At 37.3% G+C, this 19,727-nt stretch overlaps 1 protein-coding gene across 6 annotated transcripts in view; it reads left to right on the forward strand.

Moving 5' to 3' along the window:
- LOC129072709 (nuclear pore complex protein Nup98-Nup96) overlaps positions 1-19,727 on the forward strand; it is a 104,135-nt gene that overhangs the window by 6,012 nt on the left and 78,396 nt on the right. For all 6 annotated transcript variants that reach the window (XM_054576195.1, XM_054576196.1, XM_054576199.1 and 3 more), the window contains exons 2-6: positions 11,764-11,867; positions 14,971-15,072; positions 15,186-15,362; positions 16,857-16,996; positions 18,281-18,388. In XM_054576195.1, the coding sequence (XP_054432170.1) occupies positions 11,792-11,867; positions 14,971-15,072; positions 15,186-15,362; positions 16,857-16,996; positions 18,281-18,388 (603 nt within the window). In that variant the 5' untranslated portion in view covers positions 11,764-11,791. The remainder of the gene's footprint in view (positions 1-11,763; positions 11,868-14,970; positions 15,073-15,185; positions 15,363-16,856; positions 16,997-18,280; positions 18,389-19,727) is intronic.

Raw genomic sequence — 19,727 nt, forward strand, 5'->3', positions numbered from 1 at the left:
ATGTATGGAGTTCTAGTTAGGCATTGCTCATTCGCGGTTTAGAGTGGGGGGAAATTATTACACTTTACTGATTAGAAATATTAAAATGTTGGTTGAAAAATTAAATGAAAAACTGCTTTAAGGAGCTCTACTTTGAGGCTGTTTTGCCCTTCTAACAGTCCTCTGGTATAGGCCGTATATCTTGTTCAGATGGAGAAATCGAGGTCTAAGAGGTTGAGTATCCTGGCTTAACTGCAATTACATAGCAGCAAGGAAGTAGCAGAGGTTTTTTTATTTCTTTTATAACTTTATTTTTAAGTAATTTTAGATTTACAGAGAATCGCAAAGATGATAAGGGGTAGAGTTTTAAATACAGATTTGTCGCAGCCCAAAGCTAATGTACTCTTCACTACTTCTGGTTTTTGTTTGTTTTTTTTAATGAGTTTTACGTCAAGGGGATTAAAAAAAATGCTACTCAGCATTGTAAGGAAGGAGCTATATTAGATGCTATGGATTATTGAGTAAAATCAACATGCTTTTTTACCAGAGCTCCTGTACTCAAGCGGCAAGTATAACAACAAATATATTGCATAACTACAAACAGCTGAGAGGCATTTGTTTATGTAGTAAGGTTTGGGGAGGGGAAGTGTTTCGGAAGGGTCTAATCTGGGACAGTGTTGTGAAGCAGGTGAGGTTTAAGAAGCAGTTTTTAGAAAGAAAAGAGGATATTTTTAGTGGGAAAAAAAAAATGAATGCCCTAACAAAGGGAAAATGGCTTGATCTGGGAATCAATCACCGGAAGGATACAGTAAGACTATTCAGGGGATAGCAGATAATTTTGCTGGGATGTGATATTAGGAGATTAAGATTAGGCTAATCTCTTCTTGGAATTCTGCCTAACTCTCCCATCCTTCCTCTCTCATTTTAGGTAAAAATCAACATTTTTCCATTCAGTTTTAGTGTGGATGCTAATGCCTGCCTTTTCTAGTATTTTTCTGAAGGTTAGATGAGAGACTGTATAAAAAAGTACTTTGTAAAACTGGAAAGTACTACATTAGTTCATTCATCTAACAAATACTTATTGTTTTTGTTCTTTACTGACTGATACAAAGGAACCCAGTGAAGTGGAAAGGAAAAAATACAGGCATACTGCATATTATTTGTTGTGCTTCACAGATGTTGCATTGTTTTTTTACAAATTGAAGGCAAGACCCTCTACCAGCAAAAAAACAGTGACTTGCTTTTTTATGATATTTTATTGCGATGGTCTAGACTACAACCTGTATTATGTTCAGGGTGTGCCTGTACTTTCCCACTTGTGTAACTGTCAACATAAGAAACATTTAGACCTATAGAGAATTTTTGTGAATTTATTTAGGCCAAACTGATGACAATTGCTGGGAAGCACAATCCCAGCAGATTGAGAATTTCTCCAGAAAAATGGCAGTTTACACCCTGTTTTATACATTACATCAAAAGAAAGAACATAAGTGGATTACATGAAATCCACTGGTGATAGATTAGAGAGGCGGGAGAAAACAAAGCAGGGGAAACTTCTGGGCTTGGATAAAAAGGAAAGTGATAGACACATACAGGATAGTTAACAGTTGACAATTAACTAGATAACAATGAGGGGATTTGTGGTCTCCCTTCTGGTGAGGTAGCTGTGCTTTGAGGGGGTCTGGAAAAAAGGAAATTATTTTCATATCCCAAAGGCATGTTATAGTAGATGCAAAAAGACAATAGCCGGTCTTAATTAAGGTAAAGATTGACCTTTGTCAGGGAAGGTTCTAGCCTAGGACATGACTACCTGCCATAAACTGTTTTTAGTTAATAGGTTTTAATTTTAGATTGTCTGTTATGGTTACTTTCGGTCTCTTGAGTTTGTCTGCCACACAGGCCTACCTTGAGCTTGTCAGGTTTAGTGTGTGGCCCCTTTTTTGTCCACATAACTTTCTGTTGTCAGAGTGCCAAGCTTGCTTAGTCATTCAGATAGCACTTACAGTTGGCAGTTGCTTGGATGTTACCATGTGTCAGAATCTGTCTACCACTTTTCTGGAAGAAAGCTAACTTTTGTCATTGTGTCCAGAGTTCACAAAGCTCACAAAAGTTGGTTGTATAAACCAGGATATTAGTTTATTGAGTTTTATTTGGGACAGTAGGGGAATACTGGACTACAGGCGTCTGTTATTAAGACTACCTACCTTTTTCTTGTGTCTGACAGTCTGAGTTATTAATTAGGAGATTGAGCATAGAGAACAGAGTAAATTTTAAGGGCATTATCTCTCTATAGCACAACTTCATTTTGGTTTTTTCTTTCTAAATATGTTTTACACACACACACACACACACACACACAATCACACAATGCAGTGAGTGTAAGTATGTTCACCCATAAAGGAAGTGGTTAATCTTTGTAGGGAAGTTAATCTAGGCCTTACAAATTGTCAGTCCATAAGAGAGATTACCTTTCTGGTGACCAGCACTCCCATGTTTGCCAGAGAAGTATCTCTTTTCCCTGATAGAGTTGGTTTAATACTGCCAAATACTCATTTTATATTCTCCTTATTTATAGTGAGTGCAAAGTCATTTCCCATTAGTTGTCAGTGTTCTTTCTCTAGAGTAGCTCTAGGCTCTAGAGTCAATATATTCATGCATCACTTAACAGGGAAATGTGGTGTTAGTCAGTTTCATTGTGCAAACATCATAGAGTGCACTTACACAAACCTAGATGGTAAAGCCTAATACACACATAGACTATACAGTATAATTGTATGGACCACCGTCATGTACGCAGTTACTTGTTGACCAAAACATTGTTATGCAGGACATGACTGTAATAGCTTTGTGATCTGGGGCAAATTACTTCTTGTGCCTCATTTTCACAATTTGTAAAATAGGGTTAAACATACTTCTCTGGATTCTTGGGAGATTTATATAAGGTAACTCACAAAAAGTGCTTTGAATAGTGCCTGGGACATAGAACTCAGATGTTAGCTGGTATCTTTCCAGGAATGTGTGATATCCCTTTAAACTTTAAAGGATTTAGAAGTTCCACACATTTCAGTCTTCAGGATTACATCTTTCTCTTCCTTGATTGGATTTTCTACCTTTTTTTTTTTTAAATGGAAAAATAGTGCAAAAAGTTGTATCCTGTAAATCTTTTGTCTTTAATAGAGGAAGCAAACATTCAGAAAAGCTTGAGTCCTTTGTATTCTCTGCCCCGTTTCCCATTTCCTTTTCTTTTTTACTGTGTGTGTGTTATGTGTACAAGGGGGGACCCAAAAAATTGGAATTACCTTCTAGAGGGTGGGCCCCTTGTACTACAGGCTTCCTCCACTAGGTAAGTGTTCTAGGAACCCTCTGTATCAGTATCAGTGCACCAGCTGGCATTGTGAGAAGCTGTGTTTGGCTTCAGTGAATTTTTTTGAAGACTTTCAGTGCTTTCGCCCATTTCACGATGGATGATTTATGACTTCATGTGCCCACACAAGCTGAGTGTATAGCAGATTTTGACCAAAAATACAGCATGACCTCGTGCCCCACCCTCCTTGTGCAGCTAGTCTTACCCCCAAGCAACCTTTCTTTTGTTTGCCCAAGGAAAAAGTCCTCAGAGGGAAACATTTTGCTGATGTGGAAGAGGCAAAACAAAAAATGACAAGCATTAAAAAGTATCAAAATAGACAAGTTTAAAAACTTGAGCAGTGGAAAAAGCGTCTCAATAGATATATTGCATCAAATGGAAAGTACTTTGAAGGTGACTGAAGTTTAAACATGTAAAGATAAATACACAATTTTTTATAAATAAATTTCAGTTTTTTGGGGTCCCGCCCTACACACACACACACACACACACACACACACACGTGTATTGTCTTTCCTATTTCACGTAAAGAATTTGTCAAATGTATCTGTTCACAACTTTTCCATTAAACAGCTTTTACTTGAAGTAGCTCTCATAATGTTCTGGTGATACCATATCCTGGGTACATACTTACAGTGCTCTGATTCCCTCCTGTAGTTGAGTAATTTAAGGTTAATGGCATCACTGCAAAATAAAGGGAAAAGTACATTTATTGTATGATGACCATATGAGGGAAACTGGGTGTGGTGTTAAAATATAAGGCCAGATAGGATAGGTACACAAATACTCATTCTTACCAGTGTTACCTTAATTGTGTTATGCTCTCTCCTTTCTCTTCCTAATCCCTCAAGGCCCAATTGACATTCTGAATCCCCAGAAATTTTTTCTCATGTTTTCTGTTCATTATTTAAATTTGACTTCCTATTGTGCTGACACTTACATGCTTTTCAAATATTATATGAGAAGTTACAAATTTAAAACCTGCTAGAATCAGACAGTGATGTTGGGTGGGTATTGTGGCACATTGGAGAGTATATGGCTGTGAACTAAGGACACAGTTGCTAAGCTCCAGACTGTTATTGCCATAAAGTGATTATATTCTAGTTTGTTTACCACGTTTTTCATGAAAAGCCAAAAATCTATTTTTCTGACATATACGTATTTTAAATATTAGCTAACTTAATATATATGCACATAAACATTTTTCCATACATATATATGTATATGACAATATTCCATATACACACACACATCAGGCCAAATGAAGAAGGGTCTACTGTTGTAGCCAGCCATTTTGTGATCTCTTCCTTTTTGAAACCTTTGAATTAGATGATAAATTCTATCAGGAATCTTCCCTTTCATGGCTTTCTTTTGTTATCAGAATTAATCTAGTATAATATATTTTTAAGTTAGAGGTTATTTCTAAAGTAACTTAAACATTCAGTCTGTGTTTCAAAAACACATTAGTAGGTGATTCTCAATTTAGAAAATGAGTACATCTGTGTTTCAGACATGTGTCAGGTTCTGGGATAGTAAACAAATGATGCTGTCCCTGCCTTGGAGAATTTCATTGTGTATTGGGGGAGTGGGAGAGGGGTTCATAGGTTGAGTTCCTTGGGAAGCAGACTTTGGGTTAGAGACAATCCTGCAGGAGTTTTACTAGAGAGTACTCTTGAGAGCACCACTTGTGTGAGAGTGGAGAAGGAGGCAAGAATGAATTGATGGAGAAATTGAGTTGTGATAGTTTTTTGTCATTTTTTCTTTTAAAATTAAAATTGATGTACAATACATTAGTTTTAGGTGTACAGCCCTGTGATTAGACACTTAAATACCTTTCAAAACAATCACCCTGGTAAATCTAGCACCCATCTGACACCATAAATAGTTTTTACAGTATTACTGATGATACTCCCTATACTGTACTGTACATCCCTGTGACTATTCTGCAACTACCAATTCTAAATCCTTTCACTTTTTTCACTCATCCCACCAACCCCTCTCCAGTCTGGCAACTGTCAAAATGTTCTCTGTATCTATGAGTCTGTTTCTGTTCTGCTTGCTTGTTTTTAAAATCTCTTGCTTGTGCAGAGATTTTAGAAAAGTTGCTTGTTTTTGTTTTTTAGGTTCCACATAGAGGTAAAATTATCTGACATTTGTCTTTGTCTGACTCATTTCACTTAGTGTAATACCATCTAGGTCCATCTATATTGTTGCAGATGGCAAGATTTAATTCTTTCCTTATAGCCGAATCATATTGCATTGTATATATGCACCACTTTTTTATCCATTCATTTATTGATAGACACTTAGGCTGCTTCCATATTTTTGCTATCATAGTTAATGCTGCAATAAACATGTGGGTGTATGTCTTTTCAATTTAGTGTTTTGGGGTCTTCAGATAAGTACTCAGAAGTGGAGTTGCTGGGTTCTTTGGTTCTTGTTATAGCCTTTGTTTTAAAGTCTGTTTTGTCTGATGTGATTATTGCTACCCCAGCTTTTGTTTTGTTTTGTTTTGCTTCCATTTACATGAAATATCTTTTTCCGCTCCTTTACTTTCAGTCCCTGTGTCTTTTGTTTTGAAGTGAGTCACCATGTCTTTTGATTAGAGCATTTAATCTATTTGTATTTAAAGTAATTGTTGATATGTATTTATTGCCATTATTTTTTAATTTTTTTTTTTCTTCTTCTTCTTAAAGAAGACCCTTTGCTCTGACTGGTGTGGCTCAGTTGGCTGGGCATTGTTCCACAAAGCGATTCGCTGGTTCGATTCCTGGTTAGTGCATGTGTCTGGGTTGTGGGTTTGGTCCCCAGTCGGACTGCATGCAAGAGGCAAGCAAATCAGTGTTTCTCACATCAATGTTTCTCTCCCTTTCTTTCTCCCACCCTTCCCTTATCTCTAAAAATAAATAAAATCTTTTTAAAAAATAAAAAGAAGACCCTTTAACATTTCTTGTACTGGTTTGGTGGTGATGAACTCCTTTAACTTTTTCTTGTCTCGGAAACACTTTATCTATCCATTGATTCTAAATGATAGCTTGTCTGGGTATAGTAATCTCGGTTGTTGTCCTTGCTTTTCATCATTGTGAATATTTTGTGCGAGTTCCTTCTGGCCGCAGTTTCTGTTGAGAAATCAGCTGACAGTCTAGTCTTATGGGGGCGTCCTTGTAGGTAAGCAACTGCCTTTCTTTTCCTAGTTTTAAGATTCTTTATCTCTAACCTTTGGCATTTTAATTATGATGTGTCTTAGTTTGAGCCTCTTTGAGTTCATCTTGTTTGGGGCTCTCTGTGATTTCTGGACTCGTATGTCTGTTTCCTTCACCAGGTTAGGGAAATTTGCCATCATTTTTTCAAACAGATTTTCGATTTCTTGCTCTCTCACTTCTTCCAGCAACCCCATGATATGAATATTGGTGTGCTTGAAGTTGTCCCAGAAGCTCCTTACATTATCCTCATTTCTTTTTTTTTTGTTTGTATGTTTGTTTGTTCCTGGATGTGTTTGGGGAGTTTGGTTTTTTTGGGGGGGGGGGGGGGGGGGGGGTGATTTGCTGCTCTGATTGGGTGTTTTCTGCTTCCTTATATTCCAAATCACTGATTTGATTCTCTGCTTCATCTAGTCTGCTGTTGATTCTCTGTAATTTATTCTTTTTCTTTAAAAAATTATTTTTTAGAGAGGAGGAAGGGAGGGAGGGAGAGAAAGAACTATCAACATGTGAGAGAAACATCGATTGGTTGCCTCTCGCATGCCACCAAATGAGGACCAGGCCAGCAACCTAGGCATGTACCCTGACCAGGAATCAAACTGGTGACCTTTTGTTTTGCAGGCCTGTGATCAACCCACTGAGCCATACCAGCTAGGGCTATAATTTATTCTTTATTTCAGTTACTGTATCCTTCATTTCTGACTGGTTCTTTTTTATGGTTTCCATGTCTTTTTTTATGCTGTTGAAATTCTAAGTTTCTTAAGCGCCCTTATAACCATTGTTTTGAACTGTGTATCTGGTAGTTTGTTTGTATCCATTTTATTTAATTCTTTTTCTGCATATTTCTCCTGTTCTTTCATTTGGGACCTGATTCTTTGTCTCCACATTTTGGCTGCCTCTCTGTTTGTTTTTATGTATTAGGTAGAGCTGCTACATCTCCTGGACCTGGTAGTGTGTTCGATATAGTAGGTGTTCTTTAGGGCCCAGGGTCACCCAAGCTGGGTTCTCCAGGTGTGCCCCTGTGTGGGCTGTGTGCACTGTCCTGTTGTAGTTGTGCCCTGATTGCTGTTGGAACATCACTGGGAGGGATTGACCCCTAGGCCAATTAGCTGCAAGGACCTTCTGCTGTGCAGGGTCCAACCCCATGAAGCAGGACTCACTTCGTTGGGGTTTTGGTGCCCACCAAGTCTCGCCCTTGAGTTTGTTACTCACAGAGGTGCTTAGCTTGTAATCTGGCATGGCCTGAAGCTGTTTACCAGGTGCATTGGCTCTGGGGCTTCCCTGGAGGTGCAAGGTCAGCTAGCACTTGTGCCCTGCCCCGACCACATGGCATGAGCTACAGAGCCATCAGCAGATTGCTTCTACTTGTGCTATGCTTGGAGGTGCCTGGGAGAGGCCAAGCTTTGAACTGAAGAGGCTGGCTGCAGCTGGTGCCAGGCCTGGGGCCGCTTAGCAAGAGGTATAGGGTGTGCAGAGATTTTAGAAAAGTCCAAAGCATGAGCCAAGACCAGCCATTTGTGTGGAAAAGCCACTGGAAATGGCTTGGATGGGTCCAAAAGTGGCGGTGTGGGGGGCAGGTAGTGTTAGCCTGGTCCACTGATACTCAGATATGGCGCCACCTGCCTGCTCTGTGGCAGAAGGGCTCAGCAGTGGAATAATGGCCTATGCCAGCAGTTCTGTCAGGGAGAAAGCTACCCCTCCAATTCTCACTCTGGTGGCAGACAGTTAAGATATCTCTCCCCTCCCCTGCCCCTTTATGCCCTTGGTTCAGCCTTTCTAGCTGCTGCCTTAGTGCTGGAGCTGAGATGAGTGAGTCTGAGTAAGCCCATGTGCAGGCCCTGTAAGGGGAATTCTGGGGCTCCAGGAGCCTCTGTCTCACTCAGCCACAATCTCCACTGGTTTTTACAGCCAGAATTTTGGAGACCTTTTGTTTGTTTGTTTGTTTGTTTGTTTGGGCACTGGCACTGTGGGCTGGCAGTTCTGATATGGGGTGGGACCCCTTGTTCCTTGCGGCGGGGTGGGGGGGCGCTCGGAAGCCAAGATACCGCTCCTGATTTTTAACTCACATGTGAGTGTGGGACCAGGCCCATTTCATGTCTTCACCCCTCCTACCAGTCTTAGTGTGGCAGCTTCTTTATATCCTTATTTATAGGACTTCTGTTCTGCAAGATTTCAGGCATTCTGAATGATGCTTGTTCTGTAATTTAGTTGTAATTTTGATGTGGTTGTGAGAGGTTCTGAGTACTGCTGTTAAGTATTCTACCACTTTGACTGGAACCAGTTGTGATACTGTTTTTAATGAAGGCCTTAGCCAGTCTCATGAAGCTGGGAGGAGTTATTCCAAGTTGGAGCAAAGTGCCCTGGCTTTTGGATATGGGCTGTCCCAGAAAGAAGATATTACTGGGGTTGAGGCTGTGCTCTTTAGCAGAGGCAGTTCTTTATCCCAACTCTAAAGTTCTTTAGTCTAAAGTTCTTGAGGCTAAAGAACTTTAGCAGAGGACCGATAGCTGAAAGCTCTCTTCTACTAGTACAGCTGGGACAACAAATCCTTCAGCCCTAAAGGGATATTTGTGTAGTTGGTGTTAATCCAGTTACAGTTTCCATTAAAGGGAGTCAGGGTCAAGATGATATGTATGAACTAATCATGATGTGCTGTGGAAATGTGGAAGCCCAGAAGAAAGACTAATTGCTAGATGGGGTTAGGGAAGGCTTATAGAAGAAATGACCTTTGAGCTAGGTTATAAAGAATGAATTAGTAGGTTGTTTGGTAGGGGCAAGGGTGGAGAGGGGGGCGTATTTCATTGAGCCAGTGATATTTCATAGCATAGTCAGGAAAATGAATGATTTGTTCAAAGAGCAAAGGGTTCAGTGTGTTAGCCATTCTTTAATTCCTAGCAGTCATAATTATCTTGAGGCTCTTTTCAGAATCTTGGTTTGCTTTCATGGTGATAAATTTTTAAAAAAACATTTAGAATCTCAGTCTGATCACAGTTGAGACTAAGCCAAGATCATTCTTGCCAGAACCAGAAAGATAGGCTGAGCTTGAGTGAGGTGCTTTTCTTCCAGTAAATTGGATTTGGTCCCTGCATTGTTCCTTGTCCTTGGGTTTGGAACAGATGAATTTCCTTAATACTGCATATGTTCTTGCTAGTTGCTTAGTATATTCCTTTCTAGGATTGACCGTGTCCATGGGAAGTCAGAAGATACCACTTACCACTTCTTTAACCTTGCTAAATACCTGATTCTGTTTTCTCATCTGTAAGGTGGTAATGCATAATATCCTTTCAAGGTTGTTGAGATAACATGTAACAGCTTAGAAACTGTGAGGTATTTCTCAGGATATTTTATTACTACTTAAATCCCTCTTGAAATATATATGTGAATTTAGTTTTCTTTGTTAGGGTAAGATGATTAAAAATCAAATTTTGATTGTTAGGAGCTATGGATTGAGTCTGTGGGAAAGAGTCACCAAATTAATATGGTAAATGCCCATTCTTTCACTTTGTGATACCTGATAAATCACGAAGGCAAGAAACTTAGAGCAGATATCAGTACTGACAGAGAAATGAAGATCACATAAAATATAGCCTGTAGTTCCAAAGGAATGCATTAGAGTCACTGGAGGAGCCTTTCAAAATATAATTGTCTAGATCAAACCCTGGATATTTTAGTTCAGTATTTTTAGAATGGGACCTGGGGGGATGTGTTTTGAAAAGCTTTTCAGCTGATTCTGATGTGGTCTGGCCCTCTTAGACCACTGGTTTCAGTGAGCTTTGTTTAGTCAAAGGAGTTATTAAATTTCTTGATGTTGGGATAAAGAACTAAATGTTGGAATTTGTTCCTAGGAGAGTTTAGGGGACAGAATATTAATTCCTATAACATTAGGTATTTAGAGACAGCTTCATCTTTTCCAGTGTTGCACAAGATGTTTCAGGTGTTAGAATACCTGGAAGTGCTAATGGACACTAGAACAACAACAAAAAGAAACCCCGTTATACTTAATTTTATTATATGAACAAGTTATGATTTTACTAGAAGATAAAAACTGTATTATGTGTATATAATAGGGAAAGCATTGTGCCTGTCAAAAAAAAAATCCAAATAAGTGGGATTGGCTGTATGAGTTTTGTTTTGTTCTTTTTAAACCCTCACCTGAGGATGCATTCATTATTGTAGAGAGAGAGGAAGGGAGAGAGAGAGAGACATCGATTGGTTGCCTCCTGCGCATGCACAGACCAGGAATCAAACAACAACCTTTTTTTTTTTTTTTTTTTTTTTTAACTTTTTATTTTAATGTGAGCAACCTTTTTGGTATGCTGGACGACACTCCAACCAACTGAGCCACTCTGCCAGGGCAAATGAATTTTTATATTAAAAGTAGTGTACTCATTTTCTTCTCTGCTGGCAGGTAAGTGGTAGCAGTGATCCTAAGTTTAAGGAAAATTTATGGAAGGGGAAAGCTTTTATTTTTTTAGTAAACTATACAATTAAATTATTTTTATTTAAATTGAGGCAAAAAAAACCAAACTGCCCTTTTGTACTTGTGAAACACTTTGATCCAATTCATTAAGTGACTGGATATGTAATTTAGATACCGGAGGGGAATCATTCATGTGAGGGTATTCTATAATGTTCCCAGAAGTAGTAGAAAATAGATAAGTTGGAAACCATAGAGAAGAGTTTTAAGAAGTAATCTCAAAGAGACTGTCAGGTCACCATAATCTCTGGGATTTGGAGATGGGATGAGGGGCACACATTTTGTATACATAAAAGGGCAGGGGAGTACTTTTTTACAATTCAAGCTATGAGAAATAAACCCTGACAAAAATGTTAGCTTCTCAAGTGGTTAGGATAGCACAATATCATTGTAATTTTTTATGGGAATTACACATAACCTCCTAGGTGAGCCATGTCAAGATCTGGCATAGTGGACCTGAAATCTTCATTAAAGGGTAGGCTTATGTTTTAAAAAGTTGAAAAACATTGTTTTAAATGGATGGGTTTTGGTGGGATCTGTAGTTTAACCTCATGTTATGCTATTCATTCAGCTTGATTCACAAAGTCTATCTTACTATACACAACTTTAGGTTATTGAATGAGAGTGAACATTATATACTACATTTTGAACAGGCCTAAGGGAGTTTATGGCCTGTTCATATGAAAGAATTACACTGTATTCCATGGTCTTTAAGCTGATACTTTCTTTTTCCTTCTTTCCAGCTTCCTGAAGCAAAGAGTCATTTTGAAGATGTTTAATAAGTCATTTGGAACTCCCTTTGGGGGTGGTACAGGTGGTTTTGGCACAACTTCAACATTTGGGCAGAGTAAGTTTTTAAAAAAGGAGGGGCACGTAAGGAATCATAAAGTATTCTTATTAAGAACGAATTGACTCTGATGGCCTTAGATAGGAATTTTATTCATACTTTGGTTTTTATAATAAAATCTTTTTGAAAAATGATCAGGATAACATCTTGTGAAAATTTTCTAAGAAAATAGAAATAAATTTTAAGAGTTCATAGCTTTCTGATCATTGGTAGATATTTAAAAGATTTTTATATTGACCTTTTTAGCAGAAAGTTTGTTGCTAATTTTCAGACCAAGTCCATAATCCCCACCAGCCTTCCTGAGATCCACTTCCCTTCCCACCCAGCATTGTACCAGACACTCATTAGTTACCTATAGCAACCCTTATTAACTCATTTTTAAACTTTTTGTTAAAAAATTTGTGTTGGGAGGTTTGAGGCAACATTGGTTAATAACATAAGTTTTAGGTATACAACATAGTTTGGTATCTGTATACCGTAGCATACTCACCACCAAAAGTCTGGTTTCTGTTGCCATACATTTGACTCCTTTTACCTATTTAGCCCTCTCCTCAAACCCCCATCTCCTTGCTAACCACCAGTCTGTTGTCTGAGTAGTTTTTTTGTTTCTCTTTTGTTTTATATCCCATGTATGAATGAAATGATACAATTTTCATCCTTTTTTGACTCATTTCACTTGGTGTAATACCCTCAAGCTTCATTCATGTTATCACAAATGGCAATGTTTCATTTATTTTTAATTTCTGTAATGACTGAGTACTATTTCATTATGTATATACGTGTGTGTATATATATGTATGTACAGGGTTCAGCACAAATAACACCCCTTTTTTACTACAAAATCATAGACATGTACTTTTATAATATAACATCATCACACTCAAGCACACCATATGACGTTTTAGGTGAAATGTTCAAATTAAAACTATAAATTATTACAACCATATTATTACCCTACCAACCATACTCAAGCAGGCATTGCTTCTGCCAGACCCTGTCTATTTCACATCTTTATCCATTTATCCATTGATGGACACTTAGGTTATTCCCATATCTTGGCTAATATAAATAATGTTGCAATGAATATAGGGGTGCATATTTTTTTTCATGTTTGTGGTTTTTTTTTTCAAGATTTTTAAAATTTATTTTAGAGAGAGGGAATGGGAGAAAAAAGGAGAGAAACATCAACAGGTTGCTTTCCACATGCGCCCAGGTGGGGGACCAAAGCCAAAATCCAGTCATATGTCCTGACCGGGAGTCAACTGATCACCTTTTGCTTTGCGGGTCAGTGCCCAGCCAACTGAGCGACACCAGTTAGAGCTCGAATTAGTGTTTCCATACTCTTCAGATACCTACCCAGATGAAGAATTGCTGGTCCATATAGTAGTTTTATTCTTTATTTTTTGAGGAATATCCACATTGTTTCCTGTAGTGGCTGTACTTATTTACAATCCCACTAACATTTTTGCTCCACATCCTCATCAACACTGGTTTCTTGTCTTTTTGGTAATAGCCATCTAACAGGTGTTAGGTGATTGTAATTACACAAAAGTATAATGAACTGTCATATACTTGTCTCCCAGCTTCAACAATCAGTGTTTTCCCAGTCTTATTTTTAACCCCTTTCTTTTTAGGGGAAAAGGAGGAGTATTTTAATACAATCCCAGAAACTTACTCCAATTGATCAGGATTTTATTTTATTTTTTTATTTTTTAAGATTTTATTTATTTTTAGAGAGAAGGGAAGGGAGGGAGAAAGAGGAAAACACCAGTGTGTGGTTGCCTCTTGCGTACCTTCTACTGGGGACCAGACCTGCACCCCAGGCATGTACCCTGACTGGGAATCGAGCCAGGAACCCTTTGGTTTGCTGGCCAGCACTCACTGAGCCACACCGGCCAGGGCTGATCAGGATTTCTAAAAAGCATAACTACAACCCTCAATCATACATAATAAAAATGACAATAGAGAACATCTTTAATGTGTGTTCTGACCTCTTAAAGTATTGTACATTTAGGTAATTGGTTTTTTAAACTAATAATTCCCATGTGTCAGCTTTGGGGTGGTGGTTTGTTTTTTTTCCTCTGAAATATTTCCCATTATAGAATTATGGAATTAGGATCTCTGGAGTTGGAACCTGAATATATGTATTTTGAAAGCACTTCCCAGGTCATTCTGATGCGCTCCCTAAATTTAGGGCCATTCATATCAGTGACTCTGGAGCATATGATGTGTGGAAAGACTTTTAACACTTTAATTTCGATGATTTTACTTTTGTATTAGGTTGGCCAAAAAGTCTGTGTGGTTTTTATTTCTGTAAAATAAAAGACATTTTTCATTTTCACCAATAACTTTATTGCTTTGAGTACTTTGGGTATGTTAGCTATCTCCCGTGTGGTATATAACATTGAGTGTTCTCAGTTAATATCTCGATTTTGATCACTATCAGTTTCAACTGGTCATCTGACTGTGGAGCATCATCCAGTGACAGATCTCCAGCACAAAACTTCAAAAACCACTTTTGACATGTTTGAACAGTCACAGCAGCTTCACTCACTCCACAAGTCTTTTTGTGTTTTCAGTTGTGTTTTTACCCTTCTTGAAATAATAAAGCATAATATGCAGAAAAGATTATGTATTTTTTCCATCTTCAATATTAAAACGGCTATACAAAAATTCACCAATTTTGATTTTTTTTTTAAATGCACAGTAATGTGACAGTTGTCACAATACAATCTAAAAAAATTGTTCTGAATGAAGTTAAAGACAACTAAGTACTGCTAGAACCATCTTATGGGAAGAAAACAAATGAACTTTTTGGCCAATCCAATATGTAACTCATAGTCACTAGTTAGCTTGGCACTCTTTTTTAACGTACATAGCAATAACTTTTATTTAAGTTGCACCTTTTTACTTCGCTTTCTTACTTTACCCGGGGACAATAAATAAAATGTGGCTTAATTTTAACTATAATTTGTAGTCTGATGGAATTTTGAAAAAATAGTTTAGATCAATGGTCATATCCAAATGCAGAATTTTAACAAATAGTAATATTCTCTCTCATTGTGTCACCTGATTTAAACATTACCTGAATTTGGATTTTCAGATACTGGCTTTGGCAGTACTAGTGGAGGGGCATTTGGAACATCTGCATTTGGTTCTAGCAACAATACTGGAGGCCTGTTTGGAAATTCACAGACCAAACCAGGTAGGGGCTTTATTTGGAATAGAATTGATTTATTCATAGCTGATACATAACTTTACATAGTGGCTCTATGTGAAGTCTGTTTAACTGTTTTTTAACCCCTCTCCATCTCCCAGGAGGATTATTTGGCACGAGTTCCTTTAGCCAGCCAGCTACCTCCACAAGCACCGGCTTTGGGTTTGGCACATCAACAGGAACATCGAATAGCTTGTTTGGAACTGCAAGCACAGGGACCAGTCTTTTCTCATCCCAAAACAATGCTTTTGCACAAAATAAACCAACTGGCTTTGGTAGTAAGTAGGGCATCATTGGACATCTGCATCTAACAATTTGATTTGACTTTTGAATATGTTTTCTTTTTCCCTGTGTTCACACCCCGCCTACACACACTTTTTCTCCCTCCAGATGACAGAATTTCAAGAAAACTTCAAAATGTACTAACAGCTTAATAGATTGGAAAGGAGGGGGAAGAGATGTGCATCTCACAAGAATGGAAATCGGAGAAGCATTAGTATTTTAGGAATATGCAGAGGTAGAGGCACGATACAGAATGACCAGAGATAAGATGAAAAGCCAGATCAGAGTAGTGTCATCAGTATTAAGACAGGAGAATTTCCAGGAGTCATGTATGTAGTCAACAGTATTGAATGGCATGGGCACCGTCTTATCTTCATTTCACATTTGGTATGAAGAGACTGAAGCAGCAGTGACAAATATTGGTCACGACATGGTTATTCCTCCATTTCTTGCCCATGGCAGATATTTTTAACTGATAACCTTCTTTCTTTAGTCTAAATGTGGGCTGGGGATGCTTCTCTACACAGTGCTTTAGTTGAACAGATGTATTTAGTGAGTTGATGCCATTCCCAGCACAAGCAAATGGCAGAATGTTTAAGTTACCAAGCTATCAGTTGTTTACAAAGGAAAAGCTTTTGTAGGGATGTTGAAATTTTTAACCATAACAGTATAAAATGCAATCTAAAGTGCTAATTCAAAAAAGGTGTACCTATTTACTTTAAACTATATATTAGAACATAATTTTAAAAAAAGAAATAGTTCGCCAGTGAAAATCACATTCTTTTTAATTTGGTAATTAGGATGTCACATAATATTAAATAGTATTGGCAGAAGACTTCATTGCCTGCTGACATTTCTGGGTCTATATAACTTATTTAGAAATAGTATCATATTTTGAAAAATACATTCCTTAGATAACAGTTAAATTCACTTTTATGTAATTTTAAAAGTCAGCTTTTTGGAAAATGAAACTAGTTTTTTTGTTTTTTTAATAAAATGATCAGCATGCCTACTAATTTTTCTAAATTATTTTTCTGTGTGAAATTTTGCATTAACCTGTGCTTGGTCGCCATACTAGGACCATTTGTGTTTAAGTCTGTTGTGATAAGATGTTTTCCGAAGTACAAGCTCATTTAGCATTAGTCTTGCTAAGAAAGGAGGAAAGAGATAAAATTTATGATGAAACAAAATACTGTTTCTTTTAACTTGTCTTCCAACTATGTACTAAAGGGCTTCATAGAAACTTAGTGGCTGTAGAATTTAGATTTTGTGTCACTTTGAAGTTGTGAGCCTAGAATTGTGTGTGTGTGTGTGTGTGTGTGTGTGTGTGTGTGTGTATGAAATACCTGTTCGAAGATACTTAGTAGTGGAAAAGATAAATTTGAAAGAGAAAATTTGAGGTTGTGAAAGTACTGCTGCTCTAGTGCCACAGCTCAGTTCCATCTTATGTTCTTTACTGTTACCGTCTAATTTTTCTTTCTAATTTATAGATTTTGGAACAAGTACTAGCAGTGGGGGACTTTTTGGAACTACAAATACCACCTCTAATCCTTTTGGTAGCACATCTGGCTCCCTTTTTGGGCCCAGTAGTTTTACAGCTGCTCCTACTGGGACTACTATTAAATTTAATGTAAGTATTTTCTTCCAATGTTTGTGGAACTTCTCTCCCACTTGTATATTTATTTGCAGGGTGAATCATAAAATTTCTCCTTGTTTCAGTTATGCACAGCTTAGCCTCATTTTTCCTGAAAGATGTGTTAAGAACAAAATCTCTAATTGTATAGAAGAAAGGAAAAGTCTTATCCAGATTATAATGCATATTTGAATTATACTCAACCCAGTCAACTTCGTATTCACAATATTGATTGTAATAGCTTGTATAAGGTTGAACTTGTACTGTGTGCACAATTTGGCCTTTGAATGGTCAACCATTTTTTACAGAAATAAGGAATATGGGGGCAAACTATAGGAAAATAAGGCCTCTTTAAGGAGATAAATGGAATAACTCATTAATATTGAACTTTTGTTGATGAAATGACAAAATGGGGCAATAGAATTTTGTTTTTTCTTGGGGCTTTTTGAGAAGAGTTGGGTAGAGGATTAGAGTGGAGGCTGTTTAAAAAATATATAGAATACCACTTGATCTAAGATACACCTGATGTAATTGGTTGGGAGAGACTTAGGATAGGCTGGCGACAGTTAGCCTAATGGCAAAAATAGGGCTTGAGAAAACTTCTAGTTAAAACTTGAGAAATTGAAGAAAAAAACTAGAGAAAGTGAAGAAAACTTTCTCAAGTGAAGAAAGCTTCAGAAAGTGAAGAATTTTTCAGGCAAGGTGGTAAATTCATAATACTGAATTTAGAATTTGGAATTTAAAATAAAATTAAACAATAGTGAAAAATATTATGTGTTTCTTAGAAAGTACAATAATTGAGAAAACTGATATAAGTAGGAATCTTTAGTTTCTTATTGTGCTTTTTTTCCTCTTAAAAGTTGTAGGGGGAAGAAACCAGGCTTCCATTATTTCTTAAATGTAACAACAGTTACTAATCTGACACTTTAGAGCAGAAAAAGAGGTTTAAATGTATATATTAGGCAAAATGGATAAAGCCTGTTTTATATATAATATTAAGTATATTTTGGTAGATAATTAGATAGCTTGGTTATGGGATTAATCTTTGGGTTTGTCATGACTATTACTGACTTATTAAACATAAAATCTTGATGTAGGAAGAGAACAAAATACAGTGTAATTAATGAAGCACCCTTGAAACCATCTTGAATAGTAAAAGACCTAGTGGACTAGTTAGAGAGTTCAGTGGTTGCAGAACTGTGTTTGTGAGAGTAAGGATATAAAGCTTGGATTTACACATTTAATTTAGACTTTAAAATTTACCTTTATGTTCCTTTGCAGCCTCTAACTGGTACCGATACTATGGTTAAAGCTGGAGTTAGTACTAACATCAGTACCAAGCACCAGTGTATTACTGCTATGAAAGAATATGAAAGCAAGTCACTAGAGGTCAGTAAAATGCAATACAGAATATCAGTGTAACCTTTGATTGTATTGGAAAGCAGCTTTTGAAAATGTTTTTGTTATTTTTAGGACCATGTGGTTCACATTGTGTTTATGTAAAAGAAAACAACTAATGATCAAATTATTTTTAAGTTAACGTAGTATTTATAGGTGTGTATTGTTTTAGGCAGGAATAATATTCAGATTGTACCAGCGTAATTCTAATAGTGTATTTGGATTGGATGTCGCCCACACTGCATTGTGTGCACTTAAACTTAACATGTGTTTTTTTAAAAACTTATGCAAAGTTGTAAGTATACAACATAGTAAGTTTTCATTAAGTAAACACACTCATGTAACCAGGATCTAAAGGCACAGCATTATCAGCATCCCTAATGTCCTCACCCCCCAGTCAGAACCCGCCCCTTCCAAAGGTAACCACTATCCTGGATACCCATGTTTTGCCTATTTGTACATACAGATGGAATCTTGCATTATGTATTCTTTTCTTTTTTTTTTTTTTTTTTAAGAAACGTATATTTTATTTTTTTAAGATTTTATTTATTTTCGGAGAGGAGAAGGGAAGGGGAAAGAGAGGTAGAGAAACATCATTTGGTTGCCTCTTGTTTGCCCCTAAATGGGGACCTGGCCCACAACCCAGGCATATGGCCTGACAGGGAATCAAATTGGCAACCTTTTGGTTCACAGGCCGGTGTTCAGTACACTGAGCCGTATCAGCCAGGGCACATTATGTATTCTTAAGTCTGTTTTTCATCATTGAGATCATCCATGTAGTGTGTTTACTTGCATTGCTGTGTAAGTACTTCTTTGTACATTTTGATTGTCACCCCTAATTGTAGCTGTTGCTTCTTCCTATATTATTGGAGAGTGCAGAAACACCCTGGCTTGTGAGACAAAACTATTAAACTCTATCTCTTCTTTCCTTAAATTTTCTGAACTCTCTAGAATCCTGTCTTTTAATCAGCTAATTTTTATATTCGGAGTGAGAGTAGACGAGATCATTATACTAAATAATAAAGAGCATTGTACCAAAGGGAAGTATTATCCTCAGCTCTTTCCCCAGCTTCCTGCATCATTTTAATAAACCCATCTCACTTCTGTCAGCCATTACCGTTCTGTGGCCTATTTGCAAAGTAGATGCACTGAATAAAGTCTGACAGACATTCTAGGGTCTTTTTATTGAACGGGAAGCACTATTAAATACAATTCATGTGTACTGTGCTTCCTCTTGGCACATTTAATTCGCTGAGTTCATACAAGCAGGTGAAAACATTATTAAATGGAACAGATGGGACAAAAACAAGGAGAACCTTTTAGCAAAGAG

Source organism: Pteronotus mesoamericanus, unplaced genomic scaffold (genome assembly GCF_021234165.1).
Source record: "Pteronotus mesoamericanus isolate MK-2021 breed Mesoamerican mustached bat unplaced genomic scaffold, CSHL_Meso_final contig_33, whole genome shotgun sequence".
Taxonomy (NCBI): domain Eukaryota; kingdom Metazoa; phylum Chordata; class Mammalia; order Chiroptera; family Mormoopidae; genus Pteronotus; species Pteronotus mesoamericanus.